Below are 26,572 nucleotides of genomic sequence, written 5' to 3'. Positions count from 1 at the left end.
AAGCAACAGGACACTTGGAGGACACTTTTGCCTTGCTCTGAGTCTCTCCCAGGCTGTCTCCAATCATGGTAGGATTTGGGCAAAAATGAGCAGCCTTTCCTAGTGACGTAACCAGACTTGGGAAGTGCCAATGTTCCCACATTGGTGTGCCCCTCAGAGTTAGGCTACCATCGCAGCTTCTCCCTGCTCCAGCCCACACTGCGAGCTGCATCCTAGTTGTCATCCCAACCTAGCACAGAGGGACACACAGGCTCACCCACTTGAGTATTGCAGCTTTATTTGTATGAAACAATCCATGTTGAGAGTCTATACGTTACATGTCAGGTGCATCAGGGTTAGGGGGTGGATGAGGCAATGCTTATAAAACATCTCACCCTGTTCAAAAGGTTCAGTTCAGTCCCTTGGTGTTTTGTGCTTTTAACATCATGGATGACTGGGTGAGAGGGTCCAAGCTCCGCTTGACAACCGTGGTGGCACCCTATGAGATGTGGAGCAGGACGTGACAAGATATGGTGTTGATGGTGGAGGTGGGTGGGCTTTGCCCAAGGGTCCCCACCCAGGATACCAATGCAAAAGGAAACAGGAGACATCGGAGAACTCCCCTGCCCTTCACAGTATCCCTGTAGCTCCGGATGTTTCTGAGTGCTTCCATCAGGTCAACATGTACTGTCTACTGGCCTTGGCAACCTGGAAGCATGAGGCTGGCGACGTCCCGCTGATGCTGGATCCCACTGAAGTGGCTCACCACTGTGCCTGAGCTGATTCTCCCTGCCCCTTGCAAGCTGAGAGAGGGATTTTGTGTGATCCCCTTCCGTGGGATCCAGGGATGATCTACTGCTGATCTCTCCAGGCTGAGAATGAAATGCCCAATGAGGATGAATATGGGGCAGGGTGATGGAGTGAGGAAGAGTGTGGAACACACCACCTGATGCTCACCTCTGGCCAAAGGCAGGAGATGCCACAGTTGCTGCCCTGTGAGACAGTCGCATACTGAGTGACAGCTCCCTTCCTCTACTAGGCACAATGCAATACAGGCAGGATGGTTTTGGCTGTGAAAAAAGACCCAAGTGAAACCATCCTCGTACCAGTTTTTCCTCCCCATGTAGACATTGGAGACTGTCTCCATGATGTTAGGCAAGGGCTATGGCCAAAAACACAAAGGAGAGCCATTTGTCTGTAGCATCTCCAGCATTTTGGGATTGTTCCAAGAGATGAATGCATGTTGTAGAGCCCTCTGGAGTGTGACGATAAATCCAGACAGTCCCAAGAGCTGTGAAAACAGGCCAAGATCATCTATTTGAAAGCACTGACGCCAGGTGACTTTACCCAGAGTTGATGCCACCAGTTACATCAATACACTGGAAAGCTAAGGTTGAGGAACAGAGGACAAATAGCAAGGTTTGATAAGAGCAATAGGTCACCTCCAGCAAACTCAGAGTGTGTCTTCTCATCCCAGGATGTTACTTACCAGGGTCTCCTAGGAAACAGTCAAATAAATTCACAGGAAAGTTCCTTTGCTCCCCTCTTCCCAGTGCTTAGGGCTCCCTGGCTGCTCAGCCTCTGGGAGGTGCAATGCAGCTACCCCTACAAAGAGCCTAACATACTGCCCTGGTCAGTGCTGATGGCATTTCAAAGACAGCAAGATATTGATGTTCTCCTCTCATCACAAGTTAAGAGCTGTCTGAGTTGACCATGCCACTACAGCTTCTGCTGGTTGTTGTTCTGTGTTTATTGACACCAGTGACCAGTTCCTGAGATCAGGACCCAGTGAGACAAGATATGAACAAACAGGGAAGTGTGGCAGCATTCCCTTCGAGCTGGTTTGGGCTCAGTGACTGCCCAGAGCAGCTGTAATGCTGAGGGCAGTGCAGTTGCTGCTCACTTCCCCTGCCAATGCTTGGCATATTTCAGCTCTTATCCATGGCCTGCCTAAACAGATTATCTGATACTATAGTTATGCAAGTTTTGACCGTCCAGGAATAAATACTCACTATAACATCTGGGTTTTATGCAGCTGAAAGCCTCCCTGCTGCCAAAATGGCAGGACCAGAGCCCAGCCCCTTTAGCTGAGGGAGACGTCTGTTGGCTACAGCAGCAGCAGGCCATGTATCTTCCGACAGGGCTGGCAAGTATGCAAGAGGAACATAGAAATACACACACGGTGGCAGTGCAGCCAGTTACCCGTCAGTTGGCTTAGTGCTTCAGTCCAGGGTTGGCCATTATAGCCTCAAACACAGCCAACAATGAGGTCTGGGCACCAGCTCTGACATGGTTATTGGCATCCAGCGAGAGCTGTCCAGCTGTGTTCTGCTGTGCTGAGTCTACCCTGGGGGTAAAATATCTCACTGTAAGCCAAGCGTTCATAGCTAAATCGCCCTTTAGGACAAGACTTACTGGAAGCATAAAACTGCCTCCTTTCATACAAGCAAATGGTTTATAGGTCTAATGGCTTTTTATTATTCTCCACCACCCAGCATCCAAGCAGCTGAAGGGCAGAGCCCACTGCCTTCCACCTGGGAGATGAAGGGCAGTGCAGCACAGAGTGCAGCCTTCTTTTCTTCCAAGAACAATGCCAGCATGCTATCTTGTCCATCCTCTCAGCTGCCCATGGAGTTTGTCTTGAGCCCTCTTGTGTCACAGGGGAAGCCACCATGTGACCCACAGGAAGTCCCTCATGGAGCCAACACATGTCTTGAAGTGCTCCTGTCTTCCTGCTCCACTGTCAGCACTGTCCACCACCCCCCCAGGACCTGCCAGAGGCAGTTATGAATGGGATGCATGCCTTTGTGCCTACTGAGAGTCAGCCCTGCTGACATGCTGCAGGCCCCTAGAGAGCTGCCTCCATTGGAGGAAGGATGCTTGGTGGCAGAGCTTACATTCAGCCCATTCTGCAGTGCTCCTGGGGATGTTCATGGCCTCCCGCACACAAATGGCTGTCCCTGATTTGATGTGACCACACCAGGCTATGAGTAGCTATCAGAAGGGCCCAGAATCCCCTGTAGTGTGCTAGGTGGTGGCAGGTTGTCAAACAAACTGGCACATGTCTTACTCCAAAGGGGTGACTGCTGAAAAACACATATCTAGCACAGCTATCAATTGGGATGCTGAGTGTACTGGGGTTATTCAGCTCCCGGCTGGAAACCACCAGCTGCCAGTTATTACCACGGAGTGTAAATTGGGTCCTGTTAAAATGCAATTTCCAGAGCTCTCCAGGACTTGTTTTTCTGCAAATGCCTTTTGTCTGCATTAAACGCCTTCCCAGGCCGAGTGGGACGAGCAGTTAACAGAGGAGCCAAAGTAAAACACAAACAGAAGCAGCTCCTGGCTTTCCCAGCAGCCTGTACTGAGTTGTGCTCCTGCCTCGTCTGCATGCTTGGACACCCTTCCTGCAGGTCTCCCTTTTAATAACGCCCGATGCCTCTGTGATGGTGTGATGGAGCAGTGCTTCTCCAGCAGCACTGCCGCCTGCTCCTGGTGACCATCCCTGCCCAGCTGCAGTGCCCAAAGATGCCAACAGAAGGTAGTTCTCCTGGTGTGGAGTGGTACAGGCAGGCTGCAGAGGGAGCACCCTGGTTGTCTCTGGAGCTGATGCATTTTCATGCTGTTCTGAAGCAGTGTACCCACGGGACTTTGTATAGAGAGAAATTAGATTTCCATGCTTTGAACAGCAGTAGACAGTAGAATACAATTTGTATGGTGTTTACTACGCTCATTCATACATCCATAATTATCCTTGAAGGAAACACCTAAACATTTGACCTCCCCGACCCCCCACTTTTCCCCTGATTACTGCCCTACCTTCTCCCAGAACAGCACTGCTTCCAGAAGCAGGGCTCCTGCTAGGGCTGCTCTCATGTGGCATGCTGTGCAGGGCAGACCCATACTGCTCCCAGCCACGTAGCTCAGGAGCTCCCCAGCCGCTGGCGCGCTGCACTGTGATTTGTCACAGAGATGAAACATTTTTCAATCCTGTGTGGCTGGGAAGAGCTGCGCTCAGGCATTCCAAATTACTTAACTTCACATCAAATGAAACACATTAGCTCCGTCGTTTTCCAGCGGCTGATCTACATGGAGGAAAACAGGCTATTACTGTTACCAGCCAGGAGCTGCTTTTCAGAGCCAGGGTAGGAATTGACATTTGTGTTGTTAAAAGCTATGGATTAATGTCCTGTTGATGTCCTATTATTGGGACTTCCATCCAAACGTGGAAAATTATAATACAAAAATTTTTTTTTTTTTTTTTTGAGAATACAATGAACAACTACAAAAAGAGGTTTCAAATGAAAGTTTCTTTGTAAGCCCCACTTGTAACTACACAGTAGCAGTCACTGCTTCTAATATCTACAGCTTATACCCAGGAGCCTGCACACTCACATATTTTCTGTTTTATACCCCGAAAAAAAAAAAAAAAAGAAATTGAGTATATATCGGCTAACACCCACACAGCATTCTTCCTAATGTATTTCTACAACTACCAAGCAGAGGTCTCCTTGTAAATAAAAGCAGTCTCTTAAATTTATATTGCACTTTTCTTCTGCAGGGACTTTCATTCTATGTACAGAATAATCTCCACCATCACTGAAATGCAGCCACTTCTGGAGTGGAATAAAGCAGCTACTCGATAAGCACGGAGCAACATAAAACATCAAGAAGGGAAACATAATGTACTGGGTTGGGACTGCAACAGATATTTAAGACGACAGTCTGTAATTAAGTTTAAGGACGGTAATTTAGCCAGAATGCTGTGAAAAGTGTGAGGGGGTCTTTAATTGCAAGGGCTGAGGAGCATGGCTTTACATCTCACCTGGGATGCATTACCTCTTCAAGGAGAACTGCCCCCTCAATCACAGGGATGGGGCAGCAAATCCCAAACGCTGCTGCTCTTGGGAAGAGGGACAGAGCCTCTTGTCCATCACTGCGTGCACACATACACGCACACACACAAACAGCAGCTTCCATCACTGCACAGCTCCCCACTGCTGAAGTGTCTCTTCCCTCTGCCATGCTCCCCTTGCACACCAGTCAGGGGAATGAGACCCTTGGTGCTTCTGACGAGCTGAGGCACTTGGGTTAAGAGCTTTCCACCAGACTCACCACCAGCCGTGTTCAAGCCAGAGATAAAGGAGCAGAGCTCTAGGCTGGAAGGGGCTCCCTGAGACTTTTACCAGAGTTGCAGGGCCAACAAAGCGGCACGTGGGCACCTCACATCAAGGAGGAGAAGGCCTCACTGCTGACTGCTTGCTCTGCCCTGAGCCCATGGCTACGGATGGGCTTCCTGAGCCCTGGGTTGGCTTGTGAGGCACTTACGTTCCTCCTGGTGGGCTCAGGGCTGGCAGCAGGGCACAGACACTTACCATATAGATATTGCTCTGTCCGTGGGCCTGAACTTTCGGGCTCCACCTCCCCAACCCCTCAGCAGCCCTGCTGCCCACTGAGTATCAGCAAAATGCATTTGTGCAACCTCCTCCCAAAGACCTGAGCAGCCCGTGGAAAGCAAGGCCATGAGGATCCCTGCCTCAAAGCCCAGAAGGTGAGATGACTGCCCTGGGCTATCTCTTCCTGATAGGAAAATGCTCTGATTTCCTACTCTGCCCAGTGGAAGGCCCCTGGAGTCAGCAAGATAAGACTGCTAACAGGTCAGGAGACACCAGGTAGCACCCAAGGGCTCCTGGAAAGCATCACCTCTCTGCTAGGACTGAAAGCAGACTGTTATCAGGGTGATGACTGTTATCCTCCAACAAACATATGCAAAAAGAAGAGCGAACCATTGGACTGAAAGAGTGTAGTTCAAACATGCTGAGGGCACAGACTGTCTGTCAAAATGGCAACAGACAGCAAGAAGCAGAATTGCTCCAAGCTCCCACACCATCCCACAGCACTGCCTGGCCCAGCGAAACAGCTGCAGGTCTCCTGGTCAAACAGGCAGTGTGATCAAGGTCCATACTGGAGGAAGGAAAACAGAAGACTGATAGGGCTCTTTCTGGGAAGCAGAGAAAAGCCACAGAAACAAGGGAGAGCTTCTTCATCCCCTTTCTCTTGTCTTGTAAGGGTCTGTATGGAGGAGGCCCCTCATCCCACAGAGCTGATGTCTTTTCTCTCTCTGATGCTGGCTGGGAGTTTTAATGCAGAACTCCCATCAAGGAGCAAAAAGAGCTGGTGTTCAGGAATTCAAACTGGATCTCTTGGGTGTTAAATAAAAGCTTTCCCCCTCCATCACTGGAGGAAAGAAGGCACCAGCTGTTTCCAGAAGCTGAGCAATGGCAAGAGACAGCTAATACATTCAGGTGATTTTGGACAAACACAGTTGTCTCAGAGAAGCTGATATATTCATTATGTTATATGCTCGTTGCACACCTGTGGTGCTCCAGATACAGAGCTCAGATGGGGAGTCCCTAAGGGGAGGAGTCCCTCTCAGCTAGGAGGCTAGTGGAGAAAGTAATCCCCAGTGCACTGTAATGTGGGGCTAACTCTGCCCTGTGCTGGGAGGTAAGTCATGCCCATTGCTGCTTCCATTTGCAGCAAGAATATCATGGCTCCTGCTTGGCCAGTGCAGGAAGACCCTTCTCCTGGGGTCTACAAGGTTGCACGTACTGACGGAATTCAGCCACTTCTCCCCTGAGCAGTGGTGCTGTGCCACATTTCCCCCTCTCTGCAGCTAAAGGCCTGAGAAGTGAGGTGGCAATATCAGGCTGACATGCCTGACTCTTTCCATCATTCAAAAAGCTCAAGCTGAAGGAAGTTAAACAATGGAGTTAAATACTAGAATAAATAAACAATGCAAGAGAGACAGAGAGGCAATGCTAGGTTTAGGGCTAAGACAGCTCTCATCCCAACAAAAATAGTGAGAAGCCAATGTGTAATTGCTCCACCCTTCCCATCCCAACCCACTGAGAGACCTTTCTGCCTGCAGCTCAGATCTGCTCTCATAGTTTCTCCACCCAGCAAGAATTTTGCTGAAAGAGAGAAAGAGGCATGTGGAGGCCTGCACTGCAGTTGGATCCAGTTGGGACTCCTCCACCATTCAGTGGGATCCAAGGGATGGGTCCATTCCTGCTCCATCTTCTTCAGGCTGGTGGGTGAGAAGCACAAAAAGGTGGGGAGAGGACAGCAGCGCGGGCCAAAGCAAATTGCACAGGGGCAATTAAATACATGAGAGCCTGGAGGGTGGATGGATGGAGACACTGAAGCACATGCGGGCGAGGCAGAGTGCTCTGGCTACTGGCCTGTGGGGCAGCTGCTGCGTCACTGCAGGGCTGCCTCAGCCAGTGGGAGAGCATGGTGGGCTGAGGAGAAGGCTGTGAAATATTGTCCACTAAGCTGCAGGCTCTGTGGTAAAGAAGGTAACTGTTCTGGTAGAAATTTGTGCTTTAATATATTTTTCTTTGTTTGTTTAAAACAAGTTCCCACTTCCCTGAGGAAGCCCTGTCCGACATTCCCAAGGAAATACAGGGGTAGATTTTTCCTCCTTCATTTGCTCTTCACATTTCTTCATTCTTATTTTTTTTCTTTAATTCCTTCTTTCCTGCGCTTCTGTTTCTTTCCTTCCTTCCTCTCTCTCTCACTCTCTTGTGCACGTGCTTTTTAAAAAACATTGTCTTTATTTTTTAATTTTGTCTTAGACATTATGACTTTCTCAAGGAGTGCTCCAGTTCTGAACCAGATCCCTTTGCGTGGTCATGCCTGTCAGTCTTTGGTAACATATGGACACTTTGGTGTGCCAGTGAGGAGGGGAGGAAGAGGAGCAGAGGTGGCTGAGTAGGAAAGGAGCAGGAATGTCTCGGTCCGAAGACAGGAGCGCTCACTTGCCATCATCTGAGCAGCACGTAAAGGAAGAAAGTCAATGGGCCACAAAGACAAGGGCCATGCTGGGCTGGAACCCCACTTCCTGGAAGAGCAACCGCTGCCAGCCAAGGAGAGAGAGAAAGAGAGAGAGAGAGAATTAGTGATGGGAAAGATGCAGATCTCATCAAACACGTCAGTGCACAGCAGTGTCACTGTCTCTCCTCACACTCCAAACCATGAAGCACATCCCAGATATAATGAAAGGTCTTTCTACTCTTCCCTGAACATTTTCAAGGCTTTCTCCAGATTATTTCATTTCCAGGCCCAAAATGCTGAATCTTGGTTACTTTTGCAATTTGACCTTCCTTTCTTCCCCAGATAATTTAATTTCAGCCATGGAAAAAGTTCTCTTTGTGGTTTGGTTAAAGTTTGGCCATCTGAGGAACTTTTAACTACATTGGAAATTTGAAAAAACTTAGGGTATTTTGACTATTTTGAGGTTTTGTTTTCCCCTTCACCACTGGAATTATGAAAATTCTTGATAGGAACTCTTTCTCAACCATTTTTTTTCCTCCTGCTCACCTGGACAGGTTATCGAGGACACAGGCAGGACACAGGCAGGACTAAGGCACAAGGCACACCAGTGGTTCCCACCCAAAGACTTAATACTTGCATACTGCTCATGCACCTTACTATGGCTTCAACCTCAGTGAGAATTAAGTTCTCATTTTCTGGAATGCTTTCAGCTACCTGGAGGTGACGCCCCCAAACCAGCTCATTGACATGATCTTCAGCATAGGGGTGTCTGGGAGCACAGCCCTTACAGTATCCGGTTGTTCCTCTGAGCTTTTGCTGACTCATGACTATAAAGAACAAGTTAAAAGTCTGACAGGCCCTATTCTAACTTCTGGTGATGGAGCCCGTTTTGTTGAGCCCCATAAATACATCAATGTGCACTGAAATTAGGGGAACGTCCCTAGCACACCATTCATATGTGCACTCCCGCTGGCTCATTTTCCTCTGTGGCATTCACACTCTTACCCTTATTCGGTCCAATTGGCTTCCTTGGACAGTCCCCCTTTTTCAGAGTGACATCATCGATGGCAATGTCTCCCTCATAGCTTGTGCCCCTGACACCTTCGAAGATGATCTGCAATCAGAGCATGGGGCAGAGCCCAGAGTGAAGCTGTGGAGGACCTACTTTCCTCCCATGCAAGGAGCACACCAGCTCTTACCAGGTTCCCTTTTAATGACTTCTCCCTGTTTTTCCAGCACACATAGGATTTGGAGTGCTGAGCCCCACAGAGTAGAGAATCAACCTCTGTGTACTGTCTGCAGTGTAACAAATGAGCATGTAGAGTTCTGCTTTATTAAGTACTTTGCACTAGCAAAACCAACATTGAACAGCACTCGCAAGAGTAACTAAATCCTTATTTATTATTTTATAGTACCCAAAAGCATGCTGGGCATTTTGCCACAGTATTACATTGTACCAGCCTGCATAGCCCCAGATCTCACAAACAACCCTACAACAGCCAAGTAGCCTGTTGGGCAAAAGCACCTGCAGTAAAACATCCAATAACAAAGCCACACACCTTCCCGGTACTCATAAATAACTCATCAAGCAGATACATCATGCCTAGTTCACATTCGCAAGCCACCCTACAGTCCTAAACCAGAAGGATAGTGGGGGTGGGCTCTTGTAGAACATGCTCTGAGAAGCATCCAGCAATCAAAGTCACTTGTGACTTCTGTGCTTGCACTAAGCTCTTGCCTTGCCTCAGTGACCATGGGGGTGCAGAGTTCCCACAGCACATGGATGGAGTGGGTGGTATGCAGCTCCTCGGCTGTGGCCCTGACTTACCTGGAAGGGCCCAGGCGGGTTGATGGGCACATGTGCTTGCTGCCACATGTTCCCTCGGTTCCCGCTCAATGACCACACCTGGGTGTCGATGGCCCGCTTGTTCCGCACACGAACCAGCAGATTCAAGGAGCCTGTAAGAGAAAAATTAGGTGCTGGTGACACGGGGCATGCAGGAAACCCGATCTGCTGGGCTGACCCTTGGCATAGTTCCTTCTACTGAGTTGACAAACATGTCTCACTGGCAGTATTTCATCTACCTGGGCTCTTCAAAGAAGGATATGTACCCAGATGAAGACAGAGGAAATTAAGAAGAAGCAGCAGTTTGTAACATGGTTGTATGTCCTTGCAAAAGAAGAGGGTAGCAGATAGACTAGTTGCAAGGAACCTAAACAGGTGTCCTGTCCAACCTCTTGCCTGAAGCTGTTTCCAGTTCTAGATCAGGACAGCATGGCTTTGTCTGGCCAAGTCCAGCACAGACCTTCAGTGATGCCATTGGAGGCTGCTGTTCCCTGTTATATTGTGTAATACTACTGATCCTTCCAGTACTTGAAGGGAGCATATAAACAGGAGGAGGAACGACTGTTTACATGGGTTGATGGTGATAGGACAAGGGGGGATGGTTTTAAACTAAGACAAGGGAGATTTAGGTTAGATATTAGGCGGAAGATTTTCACACAGAGGGTGGTGACACACTGGAACAGGTTGCCCAAGGAGGTTGTGGATGCCCATCCCTGGAGGCATTCAAGGCCAGGCTGGATGTGGATCTGGGCAGCCTGGTCTGGTGGTTGGTGACCCTGCACGTAGCAGGGGGGTTGAAACTAGATGATCATTGTGGTCCTTTTCAAACCAGGCCATTCTATGATTCTATGATTCTATGATTCTATGATTCTATGATTCTATGAAAAGAGTTTGTGTTTGTGACCTTTGTAATTGCCTTTCAAACAGTTAGTGGTCAAGGGCTGATAGCCTCCTCTTTGCCTGATGGAGCAAGCCCAGCTCCCTCAACCTCTCTTCCCTAACATTTCTGCTCCTGTTCTATCCTGATGACTGTGTGTTGGATCCACACCAGTTGGTTCACACCTCACTTGAATTGAGAGTTCTAGGACACGTTCCCCTCTCCTCTTCCACCACTGTAGGGTGGCATATTTAGTCTACAGTTTTTCCTGACCCTGGTCCTTAGAAATATCACCTGTGTCCTCAGCAGCAGCAGCCACTTGTCCTGGTTACTTACTTGCCCTGAAGCACACAAGTGTGCTTTTCTGGTGCTCTGTAGCATTGCCTCTCATGCCTGCTCCCACATTTTCAGAGGGACACAAACACTCTGAATCAGCACTGGCTTTAAGCCCTTTCCATCAAACAATTCCCAAAAGGTTCTGTCTGCCACTAAAACAAAAACAAAGCGAACAAATATGAAAGCATTTCCAGTTTTCACTTCAAAAACTGTCACATCCCCCCTCTACCCACAAATAAAACTATCTACCTACTGTATCTTTTTAGTAATCCTCCCCAGTTGACTTTTTTTTTTTCCTTTTTTGTTTCAATAAAAACACATTTTTAAACATTCATTCAGGGCTGAACTGAAACACTTTCTTTTTTTCAATTCAGCCGATGAACCAGAAAATCAATCAGGACTCTAGTCACTCTCTTGCTCATCAGTATTTCTGATACAGACGTATTACCCCTGAGAGCAGAAAGGCAATAACAACCCTTACTTAAACGTCCATAGTCTATCTGCACTTGGGACGCTGCCTTCTTGCTTGGGTATGGCCTTCTGGGATCAGCAAGAGCTCAGGGAAAGTGATAGGGAGAGAGATTTCCTTAGATAACCTCCTTCCTATACAGTATCCTAAAATCCTTCCTGCTTGGCATGTCAGCCCTAGGGGTACTGTGTGAAGGACAGGGACCTGGAAGTACTCCTGCTGAGTGCCTTGCTGACAGAGAGCAAGATACATCACAAGGAGTTCAGAGATGCATAATAAAGATGATGAAATGTTTAGATTCTGAGTGGCTGACTTACAAGAAAAGGTTAAAAGAATGAAGTATGTGTATAATTTAGTGAACTGAGAAAAGACGGGCATGGTTATTGAGTGGAAATATTCAGAAGCACTAGCATTAAGGCTGGCTGAGATAAATAGATGGAAACCTGACCAAACAGGCAGAGGGCAAAACAGCAGGAAGAGAGGGAGACATCCCACCACCTGGGGTACATTCAAATTCCTGTGATTCAAAGATGAATAAGAGAAGGATGGAAAAACATCTTTCTGTCTGGAAATATTAGGATATCAAATATATCAAATTACTTCCCCAATGGTTCTGAGTTTCCCACTTTGAATGAGGAATAACATGACTTTCTTCCTCTTTTGATCAGCTGCCACTGCACAACCTCAGGCAGAAGTAAGCAAGTTGGATCTCCCTCCTGGCAACACTGGTCACCATGGAAGCCTCTGGCAAAACCAGTTTTGAGCCTCTGGCTTCTTGGTGCCCTCCCTACCCTCAGAAGCAACTTATGAGGGAAGCCTCACTAGGAAGGATACCTAGTCCTCAGTGGAGCCCTTAGTCAAACTGATAGCCCACACAGGATCTACATAACCCCATAGATCAATGTCAACATGAGCGTGTTCAGAGCAGCTAATTACAGCAGTCAGAGATGGTGAGTTGAGGGACTGAGACTAAATTAAGTACTGATATGGAGCTGCCAGCAAGCAAGGATTAAAGTCAACTGCTGTCCATTCCAGCGTCACTCAGGAATGGCAGCTAGGATCTACCACACCAGAGCCTGGCTGAGCAGCCAGCATTAAGACAAATCAAGCAGCAAATGAACTCTGCTGTGCCGCAGGATAAAAGAGACGGTGAGATAGAAAGGTACTCATAAAAGCATCCGGAATGCAAATTAGTGCTCCCAAAGCACTGACTGTGAATACCTGGCCTGAACCCAAACTGAGCCTAAACGTGTCCTCACTGACAGCCTGCTGTCCTTGAAGCATTCAACCTTTTGGCCCCTAAATTGTCCAGCAGAACAATACTGAACACAAGGTGTTCTTCAAGCAGTTTGAAATTGGAAAGGAAGCTTCCTTGTCTGCCCACAACATGCCATGTTTCACCATACCTGTCTACACTTGAAAAACTGAGGGTCAAAACAGCCAAGCAATGTCTCCATGACTGCCTTACAAATCAGAGTTGCAAAAGAGGGTCAGATCTGCTCCTCATAGCCTACATGCAATCCCAACTAAGTTACAAAGCCTCTCCAAGGCTGGGAAAGGATCACAAAACCCCCCTTCTCTAGGAACATCATCACTGAGAATGTACTTCTGGGAGGCATGGCAAAGACGTCAGCTCTTCAAACTAAATATGGATGAAGCTTCAGCTCCATCTGGTTTTGTACTACTATCACGCCCAGTTTCCCATGTCAGAGTCCAAAGCCAGCTGGCAGTTTTGTTACCTATTTGTTTAGTCATTGCTCTTTCCCCATCTCCTCCATCAGATGTGTCTGGCATTTCCTAATGGCACCTGGTGGCGAGGCACACACAAAGGCAGGCCATGTATCTGCTGCTGAATCTCTCCAGCTGACCAGAGACAGACAAACACAAGGAAAATTCCAGGACACTGACAATCCTATTGTTACCTCTCCCCAAACAAGACAATATTCACATTTCTCTTACAATCTGTATTATTCCTTCTTCCCAAACAAAAGAGAGAATAAAGGCCAGTGAGGAATCAATTACAGTGGGAGCGAGCCCTGCCTTCTGCTGACTGCCTTTAAGACCAAAGCTGGCATTTCAAGAGTGGCACTCACACAAAAGAGCACCAGCTGGGCTGCCAGATAGAGTAGCCCAAGGGATGCCTTTAAATGTTACCTTCTCACGAGAAGAAAAGGTCTCTTCTCATTTTCTGTGGGATGGAGATTTCACTGTCATGCTGAAAAGCAGTGTGGATCCAGAGGAACCAGCAGAGGTGGCACTGGGAGGGAAGTAGGGTCTGCAGGGGAACCACCACGGGCACAGTCCATGTGGGATGATAGAGTACGCTTCAAGGGCTCTCTGCAGGGCAGCTGGGAGGGTGAAAGCAGGATGGGGACAAGCTACTGTGTGCAGGGGTGGGCACACAGCTCATTCTGGGTGGAAGCCAGGAAGAGAACAGCCAGAAAGCGAAGGGAGGACAGTGCTAAGCACCAGGAGACAGAGTGCTGTGCCAGGCACGGCAGAGCTCTGTGGGCTGCATTGGAAAGGCTGCCAGGATTCACAACTGGGAGTTGGGGTGGCTGCAGGCTCAGGCTGATCCCACCATGGCTCCCCGCTGCCTTCCTGCAGTGTTCCTGCTGTGGGATGGGGTTATCCCAGGGGATCAGCTACCTATGGAGCTCTGGCTGGTGCAACGGTTTGGGTTTGGCACCCAGTTGAGGCCAGCCAGAGAGGGGAATCCAGAGCAGAGAGTTCTCAGGGCATTACAGCTGTAAGCAAGACAAATTGAGATAAGAAACTGATTTGTGGCTGGAAGTGCCCAAGGCAGAGACAACTCAGACCTTATATAGCCTGACAGACTCATTTGCAGACCTAATGTCAGGGCTAAAGCCAGGCCAAGGAGAAAAGAGCTCTTATCTTTCTTACAGGGATTTTGAGCACTTCCTTAAGTGTGGTTTAGTGTAACACCACTGATCACAAACTACAAGCCCAAAGCTTAGTGCAGGCAAATCCCAGAAGCGAATGAAAGTCCCCAGAAAGAATCTATTACTGCTCATAATCCCCGGAACAAATACCCGTCTCTCCTTCTCCCTCTCTCATTTAAATGGATGCTAATGAAGAGCAGGCAGTATCAGGCTGGTGTTCTCAGTTACAGTGCTGTGGGGAAAAGTTACTGCTCTGAGAGCTGGGAAGCAGAGAGCAGAAAAACAATTGTGGCACTGATTGAGACGGAGAAATAATATCAGCTTGTTACTGAGTCATAATTTTCAAGAATGTTTTGTCTTTGTGCCATGATAGGATATATTTATTCTTCCACAGTACCTAATGATGCTTCATACGTTAATATGTGTGGAATAAGGCAATTAAAGCCCTTTGGCTACTTTACTGGCTGCGCAGAAAGTTTGCCTCAATGTGTCTTTAACTGATCCCAGCTTGGTATGCAGGGTCATCTGTGACTACTCACAGGTTCACTACCCAGACCCCTTCCACTGCTTCAGCAAAATCAAAGTGAGAGAGTTCAGAGAGCTCATTAATACCGAGGAAACAGAGTCGTGGTCAGAGTTTGGAAAGCGCAGCTATCCCAGCTCTACTTGTAAGGCATTCCCTTTGGCTTCAGAGAGACATTAAGCATGTTCAGCGCTGTGTCACAGGCCTGCTAATTGCTATGGGATTCTCTTTCAGCTGTGCTATGCTGCAGAGACTGATAAAAGGGATCGGGGGAATCAAAGTCTCTAGTTCCCTACTGCGGCTGGGACTTTCTGAGAATAAACAGCAATGTGGTAAGTTTTGCTTGGCAATGTTTCCCCTATAGCAAACCTGTGAAAATCATTTAAATCTTGCTTCATGGAATTATCTTGGATTTTACTGGGGATTAAAAAAATTAGAAAAAAAAGCATTTTCATGCCTGACCTTTCAAACCACCATCAGATGAGGATGGGTTTGAAGCAGTATCCCCTGCAACAAAGCCAATTGCAGACCAATCTATGATCCATCGCTATGTGACCTGCCTGGCATGTATATGAGTGTTGGGATGGAAGGGATGGGCCAGCAGGGAGAAAACTGTGAAGAGGCGAGGTGGACAGATGGCTGGCAACCTGGGGTGACATGCTGGGGGGAGACCTGGGTCATGTGGGCAGTGGGGTAAATGCAATGGCACCATCATGCCTTACTTAAGTGATGAGGAATGGAAGTGCTAACGAGAGGGAAGCAGGCAGACTACAGCTACAGCTCCTTCTCTCTAGGACATCCCCACCTGTCTGTGTACATGGAGAGCAGATGGTGATATGGTAGGAGCAGACTTGCTGTAGAGCTATGCTTGAGCTCCTTTGCTCATTTGATCCGTGGTCTAATTAGAGAAAGTGTTGGCATACAGAGATGAACGATACAAGACATCCATTTTTGATGCTGCGTGTACAAAGTAAAATCCTGCCACCTCTTTTCAGGGAAAATTCCCTCAGAGGTTCTCTCTGACCAGTGATAGGCTTTCCTGCCTGTGGACAACAGGATATGGTTTAAGAAATTCAAAAACAGAACAAACAAAAAAACCCACCCACATTCCATAATTTTAAATTAATGCCATCTCAGAAGAACAAAGGCCCATCAGATATGCAGCCAGAACAGAGCAGAGGGAGAGAACAGTCTGGCATTTAAAAAGACAAGAATCAGGACTCCTCGGGCTTTTTGCCAACTCCACATCTGATTCATTATGCCAGCTTGCTTAATCACACCTCTTTCCAGTACTTAAATGTTTTGCAGGGGACAATGTGGACAGGCTATATCCTTCCCCACAGGACAGTTTGGCTACAGCATCCATGGGATCAGGCTCAGAGTGTCCTCCCTCTGCCAAGGTTGCCACTGCACCAAGACCCCCATTGCCTTCAGTCCAGACACTCAGCCACTGGGTTCTGCTGGAGAATTCCTGCCTTCCATAGGCAGAGGAGCACAGAACAGTGCCTACCACTGTCTCTGTTCGACACTCAGCTAGACACAGAGGAGAATGGGAATGCAAGGAGCAGAGCAAGAAGGAGATCATGTGGAAGTAACTATTCCCACCAATTTTGCAGATTCAAGGAGCAGAGTGAAGCACAGTTACTATGAGGTCTGCGTGCTCCTCGTTCACCCTCTGTTTTGTGACATGCCCGGATGCCTTGAGGCAAACATTCTATCTTCTCCCAACTTTGATAGCTGACCCTTTCATCTTTACCACCAGAGACAGCTGGGTCCTTTGAGCAGCTCTTGTTCTCAGTTCTCAGACTGAGAGCACGCACTGTGCTCTCCTCTCAGATGAGTGGAAACAGAGGTCTGCTTCACACATACCGCCAGGTTTAAAGAGCACAACAGGCAGGCAGGGTGAGCCTGCTTGCATCTCTTCTGAGGGCAGTCTTTGCAAAGACCTCGGTCAGAGGGGAAGCAGACTTGCAGAGCCCCCTGGATACAAGTGGTGTCAGGAGGAGGCTGACAAAAACCCTGCAGAAGCAGATGTACTTACGCTGTCTCTATCCCTATTAACAGCCTATTTCCCCATCTTCACCCAGCCCCAGGAGCCAAGCACAGGGCAGCTGCACAGCTGCAGGGCTTGGAGCAGATGGGCTGTTTTAGTGCAATGCCGATGCAGGCAAGACAGCAGGAATGAGCAGCTGAGATCATGCATTCTTCCTGTTAAACTGAAGACACTGCTCAAAATCTGGTCTCTGACCTCCTCCTCCGCCTGACCCAAAAAGAAGTGAATTAAGATTGGAAAAGACCTCTAAAATCACCTGGTCCAACCGCCAACCCATCCTCACCATGCCCAGTGACTGTGTCCCTCAGTGCCACATCCACACGGTTCTTGAACACCTCCAGGGACAGTGACCCCCACCACACACCCCTGGGCAGCCTGTGCCACTGCCCCACCACTCTTTTGGATAGGAAGTTTTTCCTAATATCCAACCTGAATGTTTCAGACTTGGGAACTGGGGAGGATGATGGTCTCTTCGTGCACAGCAGGGAAGCTGTTAGAGCTTGCTGTGTTCCCAGCTTTGAGATGGGATGGATTGTTACTAGAGACTTCCATACCGTTTCCTATCTCACTATGCTTACTCCAAGAAACTTGCAGGGGGCTGGCTGAGACAGTAAGACTCCCAGCCAGGATGTACAAACTCCAGTGGCTCAGGTGCTGGGATGTCTCTCTTTGGGAGAGGTAGTCACTCCTAAAGCAATGATGATGACTGACACTGGGAAGTTTTGAGTTTTCTGGGAAGCATTTCAATACGTGTTGCAAAATCATGTCTTGCTGAAATTCAAACAGATGCTGGAATGTTTGCACAAGTAGTGCAAGACAGTTGTGTCCCCTGCTATCTGTCTGTTAATTATCCTGTCAGAACACCTGGGGGGGGAGGGGGGAATCTCTGGAGGTACACCAATTTTAATAGCCACTTGCACAATTATGAAACTGCTCCATGAAGAGAACAGAAGAGTGACCCATGAGCGCTAAAGAAAAATCCAAATAGGCACTTAAAGCTGTCTGTTAAGTTTTGTGTCTAGTGATTTCAAGGACTGAATAATTGATGCAGCACCCAGTATCCCAGGAGATGATCAGGTTGCAGTACATCCTGACTGACATTCAACTTTGCACATGGCTGCACCATAAGCCGAGTCCGAATGGAAACATCCTTTGCTCAGAGCTGGGAGGGAGGGAAGGGGGTTGTAGTAGTTGTAGCTTCCCACAGGACAAATAACAGTGACTCAAATTAGGTGAGCAGAAGTAAAAATTGTCTATGGGCTTTCAAGGCATCTGTGTCAGCAATCTGTGCCTGCCATCCTTTCCAACAAATTCTGCAGCAGTAACATGGTCAGATCATGATTTGTAAAACAGCAGAAGAGGATTTTTGAAGAAGGCAACATTTCAGTAGCTATCTATCTGCAGTAGGAACTTGACTGAGTGGCACACTGTTATGTTGGAGCAAGTAAAGATAAGGATCAGTGTTCCAGGACTGAAGATAGTAACAGAATGGCTGCATCGACATGAAGACATATTATTCATAGAACAGAAAGGACATATAACCAACCCATACGTGAATCCTTTTTCTTCCTTTCCATGTCTTCTTCAGCTTTTATAGCAGTCTTCAACCAAGCTCTTTGGGTTAAGACAATTCAGTCCCACAACTGCAAGCTGTGCCAAGCATGCTGTGGTGCTGTTTGTGAATCAACATCCAATCAAACTGTAGACACCTATTATTTACTGGGTTTCAGGAAAAGTAACTAAAGGGAGTTCTCTGCCTCTTGTTATTCAGAAACTTTGATTAGATAATGTATTGGTCCCATCTGGCTAGAATCCAAAGCTCACTGGAGTCTTCAGAAAAGCAATGACTTTTATTGAAGTCATTCTATAGCCTTTGGTTCAGAGCCACTCTATTGAGCTTACAGAGTTTGAATGACACTTTACAAATATATAGTTATCTTGCCAGGTATTTATAATCCTTGCTCATGATCATGGTATTTGACTAACTTCCGGGAGAACCAAGCAGATACTATTAGAAAAGACAACAGTTTATCCAAGGCCCCATACCATAGCCCACAGCAAGCTGCTTGACATCTACACAGAACATTAATTAAATACGCATCTATTGATGGATGAATGCATAAAGCCAAGAACCCATCTGAATAAGTGGAAAAAGAAAAGGATACATATATATATATATGTATATATATATATATATATATACACATACATATAAACAGAATGCATTTTTTCATTACAAACTTAGCTCTAACAGCAACTTGTTTTCAATAGCCCAGAGGGAAGTGAATCACATTCATTAGGAAAATCAGCCTCCCCTCAATCAATCCAGTGACGTAATTTGTTCTGTAGAATTATTGCACTGGTCACAATGGCATGAATTAAATGAACATCAAGCAGAAGTTATATCTCCAACACAAGGCAGCTACCTCCAGGATGGCAGCTGTGTAACTGCATGCAGTAGCACCTGAACCAACAGAATACATATATCCACAAGGTTTGGGTGGAAAGAGAGTGCTAAGATGTTGAATATTACAAAAAGGTCTTCTTCATGGTTCAGATCACTTTGACATTGGCATAGCTGGTACCTGCCAATCAGCATGACCTGATAGCTCTTACTTCTGTCACTTGTCAGGAACAAGATGCAACTATGGCACATTTGCAAACATTCGCTCCTATAGTGATCATCCACCACAATGTCTCAGACACACCTTTGTACCAGCTGCATAATTTGAGTTGAAGAACTAAAACAGCAATTTGTTATGTCAGGCCTTTCTGGTCTGTGTTTCCTGATCAGGAAGAGGGTGTCAATGGTGACACTACCAGTGTAAACGGACTGCTTAGAAGCCAATTACTTCTGTATAACAGCTTGTGGGTTTCTTGGACTTGGGTGCTCTGGCAAGCAATGTGCGTGATTAAGGCTCACTGTTTCTACTGCCTTAGATGTAAAATCCCTCTTAATCAGTACCAAGCATGGTTCTTCACAGTAGTTTATGATTTCGTTGAAAGTTTATGATTTCATTCTGATTATACATAGGCCAGACGTAGCTGGTGTGATCAGATAAGGTCTGTGTCAACACTAAGCTGGAACAATACCACCTTCAATTCTCCAAGATTTTTACAGATGCTGGACACACACCAGAAAATAAGCCTGTTCTCTGACTTCTGGATGAGGGATTGGCCAAGGTAAGACTGTGACACTACCAGAGCAGAAAGGAGGCTTGAAGTATAAAACTGCAAGCCAAGAATAGGATCTTCAACCAGGCTCATGTCCTGTGGCCTAGGACCTGCCAGACATCCTACAGGAAGCAGCTGTACACTTCCAACCTAGGAGACACCCTAGGGTGAGGAGAGCCCTCTGCCATCTCCCCTTTAAGAGGCAGAATATAGTCATAAGCCCATATGCAGTGATGAGTTGTATTAAAAACAAAGCAAAAAAAAAAAGTCTGCCGGTGCGATAACATATGGGAAGGAGGCTAAAAAGTAGCTGTTTGGGTACATTCAGAGTCACTGCTTGCATATAGGTATTCCCAGCAAGTTGGTCCCTCAGAGCATCCCCTTCTCAGGAAACCTTTGGGAAGAGAGGAAGAGGAATCTGACAGTGGAAACAGGGATCTGGGGATCTGCTCCCAGCTGAATGCTGAGACTCACCGGGCCAACCTGGCAAGGAATTGCACTCAACAACAGGTCCCTGTGTGCCGTGGCTAGCTCCTCTCTTGAAGGAGGACATATAGTGAGCAATTCCTGCTTTGATGTATCTGTGTCTGTCACAAACAAGACACTCTAGTCCTTTAATATCTGCTGGAAACTGTATTTCTTTCCTACTCCTCCTCCTGATTTTTTTTGTTTGGGTTGGCGGGATTGTAGGACAATATAAACACTTGCTCCAGAGGGGGGTAAAAGAAGAAAAACTGATGACCAAATAACTCCAGAAGAATGGGAACTGCCTCCAGGGAGCTCCCTTTCACCCTGCTCTCTCATCAGCTGAGAGAGATTCAACATCATCCTGCTCTGCTAGTTGCTGAATATTTTATACCATGGCTACAAATGCTCCATTTGTATTCAGTTTCTCTCTTTCGTCATATCTATTATAAACGAGTAGTGTCTGGGAACTCTCCCAGGGAAGATTTGCCTGGATGGCTATGGATATTTTATAGTCAAATTGTGAGAGTAAACCAGCTTTCAAGTTCTGTAGAGAGGGGAAAAGGTAATAAAAGGGTTATTAAAAAAATAAATAAATGTCAGGGTTTTATACGGCTTCCTTTCACAGTGACAGAGCTTCCGTTGGCTCCACGATGGAGCTGGAGCTTCTAGAAGCTAAGAGATATCCTCTTATTGGCACTGCTTGCCAACAGGAGACATCTGATATGCTATGGCTGACTCAGTAGTGCTGGCATCTGGCTTGGTAGGACCAGGCTGACACTAGGTGAGCCAGGGGTAAGAGTTGTGTCCATATGCACTGGGGACAGGTGGCAATATGGGAAGTGACATGGTCTTGGCTCAGGATGGTAAACACTCATCTTTACCTTCATATTGTCACAGATGTGATACAGGTAGGAGGCCAGGGTCTGTTTCTTCATTTGGCAGGAGAAGTCCTAGCAAGGAGGCCTGTATTTGAGGGGAACTCCCCTCTTGTTCAAGTGGGAACTAAAAAGGAACGTGGCCGCAAGCTGAAGAAGCTTGCTTTGCCATCAGGCAGTCTGCCACTTCCACACAAGACTCTCAGGGGCCTTCAGCCAGCATGGACATCAAGACTGCCCCAAAACATCAGAAAGAATCAAAATAATTACAGAATATCATGACTGGCTCTGAAGAAAACTACAGAGCAGAGAGCAGATATGAGGGACTGAATTTCAAACTGCAGATGTGGATTTCCTAGACCAATCCACATCTTCAAAGCCCAAGAGAAAAGAACTTCTCATTTCTTTTTCTTTCTTTCTCTGACTCTATCTATTCAGTCTAATTTTTAAATAATTTATTCACTCTCAGCTCAGCCTTAGCCATTCTGGAAAATCATCTCATGGTGTTAAACAGCCTATTTACCTCACAAAAATTTAACAGCTCCTTTATGCAATAAAGGGGAAATGGAGAGCAGGCAGGAACAATGGCATTGAGTATAAGGGAACAATCAATTGTTATAAAAGGCACCTGATGCTGATGTATATAAAACGACACTTAGTGGCTTTCCTAGGTCTTTGGCTTAACTGTATCTTTTGCTCAGGATAATTCGTGAGTGAAGCAAATGAATAAAGAGTTAAAATACTAAAAGCCAAAAATCTGTAATGAATTGATTCCCCAGCACATCCAGTCCACACCACCTTTTGAGAAACCACAGGAGCGCTGTCAAACAGCTGTCTTCCAATTCAGAGCAAAAGCTAAGGGGGTTTTACTTTCCCAGTGAAATGAACTTGGAAATAGGGCACAGCTGCATTCTTAAAGGAGACAAAGAAAGAGGAGGTTGCTTTGTGCTCCTCCCTTCACATCTTCTTTCCCTGGCAGTCTCCCATGTTTCCCTGCTGGTCTGTGCCACCCTTGATTGCAATCACAAAAGATCTAGTTCCTTTCAAAGATGCCAGGAGAAGACATGTGGGGTGGGCATTAGTCAAGAAAGCCAACTGACCACGATGGAAAACGGCTGAGAAGAAGGGGGTTTGCCATCCAGCATTAACAGCTGGATTCTGTCAGCTAAGCAAGCTCAGCAAGTCTGGGAAAACCTGGTGTCAACCAGTACCAACAGTTTTCTGCCACTGCCAGTGTGAAGACAGCACAGAGCAGCTCATCTGCAGGAGAGAGACAGGTGTGTGGAAGCACCTCTGACCTAGCTGGACTTAGTGCAGAAAGCAAACCTGAGTCCTCACAGCAAAGACAGAGAAGAGACCTGCTCTGTGAACCATTGCCCAACTACTCCAACCAGCATCCATGGGGTCAGGCTTTCAGCCTAGCCCCCACTGAGAAAAGGTCTCAGATTTTGCAGATTAACCTTTCTGCTGTGCCACATGTGCACAGAGATGTGGTGGCTGGACTCAGGAGCATGTTTCCTTCCAATGACATCAATGGTGCTGAGGCAGAGAGCTGTTAATTAACCCCGTTTATTGAAGGGTGGACACATTCCTGCCTGGGCTCTGCTTTTTCAGTCAGGCTCCAGTCCAGCAGGTGATTAATAACCTACCGTGCTGTGGAAAAAGTGCATCTATTATTCAAATTAATGAAATTATAATCAAGAGGTGATGAATTAGCAATTGCTCCTTGACTGGATATGGAAACTCATTAGTGCGCTGGGCGCTGCTGTACCAGTATGACTATGGCTGGAGAGGAGGGAGTCAGGCAGAGCTGAGAGCTCTGCCTTGGCACACACATCTGGAACACTCCAAAGTAGCTGCACCCACCACAGAGTCTCACAAAGTACCTCCATCTCCTCTCCATTGTCACACTACCTAGAGCAAGGTGGCTGTAGTCACAATTAGGAGAAACACGTGAACATAGCTGTGGTGTTTCTTCTTGTGGAGGATAAGGAGCCATGTTCTAGAGGAAACATGCCAAGGAGCAATGGCTGGCTTCAAGATACCATTCCAAGGACAGCCTCACAACATGCTGGGTGCAGGCAAAGGACAGCTCTCTGAGGACCTGGCGCTTTGAGTACTGTTTGAGACTCTCAGCCACTCAGATTGCTGGCAGCAGTCATAGCTGGTGGAGCTGATGCTGGAGGTCTTCCCTTACACCCTGCCCTAGGCCAGGGTACCCATCCCTAGATAGTACTCACCGATGTGCTTGCCGTACATGTGGTAGTAGAAGGAGACACAGTAGTACTTGGCCGTGATGTTGTATAGTGGGCTGATCAGCCGGGCTTTGTCTCCTGTCACCCGGGGCCGAGAGGCCTCGATAAACATGTAATAACCTACACAAAGAGAGAAAAAGGTAGGGAAAGCCATTGCATATTCCGCCCTGCAAGTAATGGGATGCTTGGGGCTGGGAGACTCCTCCTCCTGCATGAGACATGGCCTTGTTCTTCTCATCCCATTGGATCCCATCCAGAAACACATGCAGAAAGAGGACTGCAGAAAGGATTCAGTGTATCTGGCCTAAGCAGTGTTGTTTTGATCTAAAGAGAACAATGAGGAAGTAGTTGCTAACAACCCAAGGAGGAACAGATTAACTATTTGTTGACACTGTTTTTAGTGCTAGGTCTGGCTGGTGTACTCAACAATAATGGGAAAAGCCACTCCCTTAGCTGGCCTTTGGGTATTTCCCTTTTTTTTCTTTTAATTTTTTCTGAGTTCAGAGTTGTGCTTGCATATGAATTTATTTTCCTCATTAGAGAAAGGGGAAAGCAATATCCAGCTAAATCTGGTGTGGGTGCCCCATGCACAGCTAGGAGGAGAAATACATAACAACAGCCTCCTCCAGTCCAGCTTGGGGCTCCCACTGGCACTCCCCCAGCCTCATCCCTCCTGCTGCTGCTTGGTATGGAGGATAATTGCCCCACGGAGATCTTCTTTGAGTAAGCAGCTGGTTAAACCCAGCAGGGACATTTCCAGGTGTTGGAGACGTTCTCTTACTTGTTTATCCCTTTTTTGACTTCAAAACAAGCATCAAATGGGACAAGGACATTAGGCAGCAGGCAATTAGCTGGTAACAAGAACTAATGCTCACAGTATTCCCTTAAACAAAGTCGTGGGTGTTTTAATTGTGTGTTTAATGCCAATCAGTAACATGCAAATTAACTGCCTGCTCCCTGCACCCTGTGCGGAGGAGAAGCATGTGTGCGGAAAGCAGATCAGCGCTCCGCCATCTCCCACAGCCGCAGGACCCTGATGCCTTGTGGCTTGTATCTCCCCACCAGAATTGAGCCAGAAGAAACCCAGAAGTGTGCCTACCCTCTGGCGTACCGCTGATGTCCGTGGGTGGCCCCGTGTTGACAGTACGCTTGGGGTTCTGGGTCAGGGCGTTCTGCCGCGTCCAGTCAAAGTTGTCCATCTTGTCTTGCACAAAGCCACAGATCTTCTCATCCTCAAAGCGACAGGTGTTATCTGCAGGGAAGGATAAGGAGTGCCGCTTTTCAGATCTCCTCCTGGGGCTGCCTTACTGCTTGAGGAGGGTATTCAGCACAGGTGAGCAGCCCCCAGCCTCAGGAGGAGGCTGAAAAGGTATATTTCCATGATGGCTACAATTAAAGAATGGTTAATCCAGGCTGACGGATGCAATTATCTGACAAAATAAAATACAGCTAACAGGACTTAAAAGAGATTCTGCTTGGAGGTCTAAGAGAGCTGATATAGAGAATGATAAAAAGAGTAACAGGCAAGCAGGCCATGACAGCTTTTAAACCAGAACAGCCTGACGGTAGAATAATCTTCCCAGGAAAAAGGAGAAAGTGCCAGCAGGTAAACCCCACTCTGGTCTACATATTAAACTATAGCACACATGAAAAAATCACCTGTGGAGAAGAGGTCAGTGCAGTGCTATAAATGTGTCATTTAGCTAGAGCATATTCAATTTATACCAGCTCAGAGGTATATCTGCTATTGCAGCTTATGTGGGTTCTCCTAACAAAATACATTACACTGGCAAAGGATTTTCATGTAGCATCAACTACATGTGCAAAAGAGCTTGCTTACGCTACAGTCACAGCCTCCAGCAATATGAGATGGGTGAAAAATCTTGCATATAGACACCACCCAATATGGACCTGCAGAGAATGGAGCAAATCAAACTTGACCAGAATTAAGATGGTCTTCTGTTGAACCTTTGTGGTGAAAGCTAGTTTCTGAGCCTCAAAACCAAAGCCTTTCACTGCTGATACAGTTGGAAAAGAAGAGAAAGAATGGATAGAAAAGAAAGAAAAAAGAAGTCCAGGATTGGCTATGAAAATTACTTTGTTTTTTCAAAAGATCCCAGGGATGAAATCAGAGCTGGAGAATGAGATGAGAGTGGGATCTCAGAGCTCTCGAGTAGTGCAGACACAGCAAGCAGATCTCTTTACCTTCTGCCTTTACATTAGAGCCAGGGGGGTATGCTATGAAACTGAACAATAAAGTAATTGAATTCATGAAAGAACACACAGAAAAGAAAAACATATTCTTGCTCAGGTTTTGGAATGTGTTAGAAACTCATCCATGGCACGCTGAACTCAGTTATTTGTGGTTTACCCCCCACCACAGTTCCTGCTATCATAGACAGATGAGGAGCACCCTGAACGCCTATTGCCTGGCTTCTGCATTGTGCCATGGGAGGTTAAAGTTGGATATTAGGAAAAATTTCTTATTCAAAAGAGTGGTGAGGCAGTGGCACAGGCTCCCCAGGGAGGTGGTGCAGTCACCACCCCTGGAGGTGTTCAAAAACCATGTGGATGTGGCACTGAGGGACATGGTCAGTGGGAATGGTGGGGGTGGGTCTTCTCCAACCTTAAAGATTCTATGATAAACGAACAGCATTTTGTCTCTGAGATGCTGCACCTATCTTCCAGCTACAGCCTGCATCACCTCCTCCCATTTGGGAAAGGAAACTATTGTCTGTCACACAGACACCAAGAGCCTGCAGCCCCATGCAGCAGGGACATGGGGGCTCTGTGCTGTTATTCTCCCTTCTTGTGTGGTTCTTACACCAAAGCAGTCAGGAGAAAGAATGTAGCCTCCTCCATGGCCCACAGAATGGCTGGACACTATGCTGCAAGCCAAGGGTTTGGTTTGTGGTGAAGGGCAGCTGGCTTTTCTTTTAGCTCAGCAGGAAACACTGCTTCTGTGAGCTGAGCAC

At 47.1% G+C, this 26,572-nt stretch overlaps 1 protein-coding gene across 3 annotated transcripts in view; it reads right to left on the bottom strand.

Annotated features, from left to right (window-relative positions):
* Positions 1 to 260: 260 nt before the first annotated feature.
* Positions 261 to 26,572, bottom strand: part of MDGA1 (MAM domain containing glycosylphosphatidylinositol anchor 1) — a 135,209-nt gene continuing 108,897 nt past the window's right edge. For 2 of the 3 annotated variants that reach the window (XM_085219436.1, XM_085219438.1), the window contains 5 exons: positions 24,697 to 24,849; positions 23,583 to 23,717; positions 9,647 to 9,777; positions 8,824 to 8,932; positions 261 to 7,900 (listed from right to left, as the gene is read on the bottom strand). In XM_085219436.1, coding sequence (XP_085075562.1) covers positions 7,809 to 7,900; positions 8,824 to 8,932; positions 9,647 to 9,777; positions 23,583 to 23,717; positions 24,697 to 24,849 — 620 coding nt within the window. In that variant the 3' untranslated portion in view covers positions 261 to 7,808. The remainder of the gene's footprint in view (positions 7,901 to 8,823; positions 8,933 to 9,646; positions 9,778 to 23,582; positions 23,718 to 24,696; positions 24,850 to 26,572) is intronic. The other variant, XM_085219437.1, reaches the window with a different exon arrangement.

Source organism: Meleagris gallopavo, chromosome 2, assembly GCF_905368555.1.
Source record: "Meleagris gallopavo chromosome 2, MGAL_WU_HG_1.1, whole genome shotgun sequence".
In the NCBI taxonomy this organism is placed as follows: domain Eukaryota; kingdom Metazoa; phylum Chordata; class Aves; order Galliformes; family Phasianidae; genus Meleagris; species Meleagris gallopavo.
The sequence above is the reverse complement of the archived record's forward strand: the minus strand, read 5'-3'. Positions and strand labels throughout refer to the sequence as shown.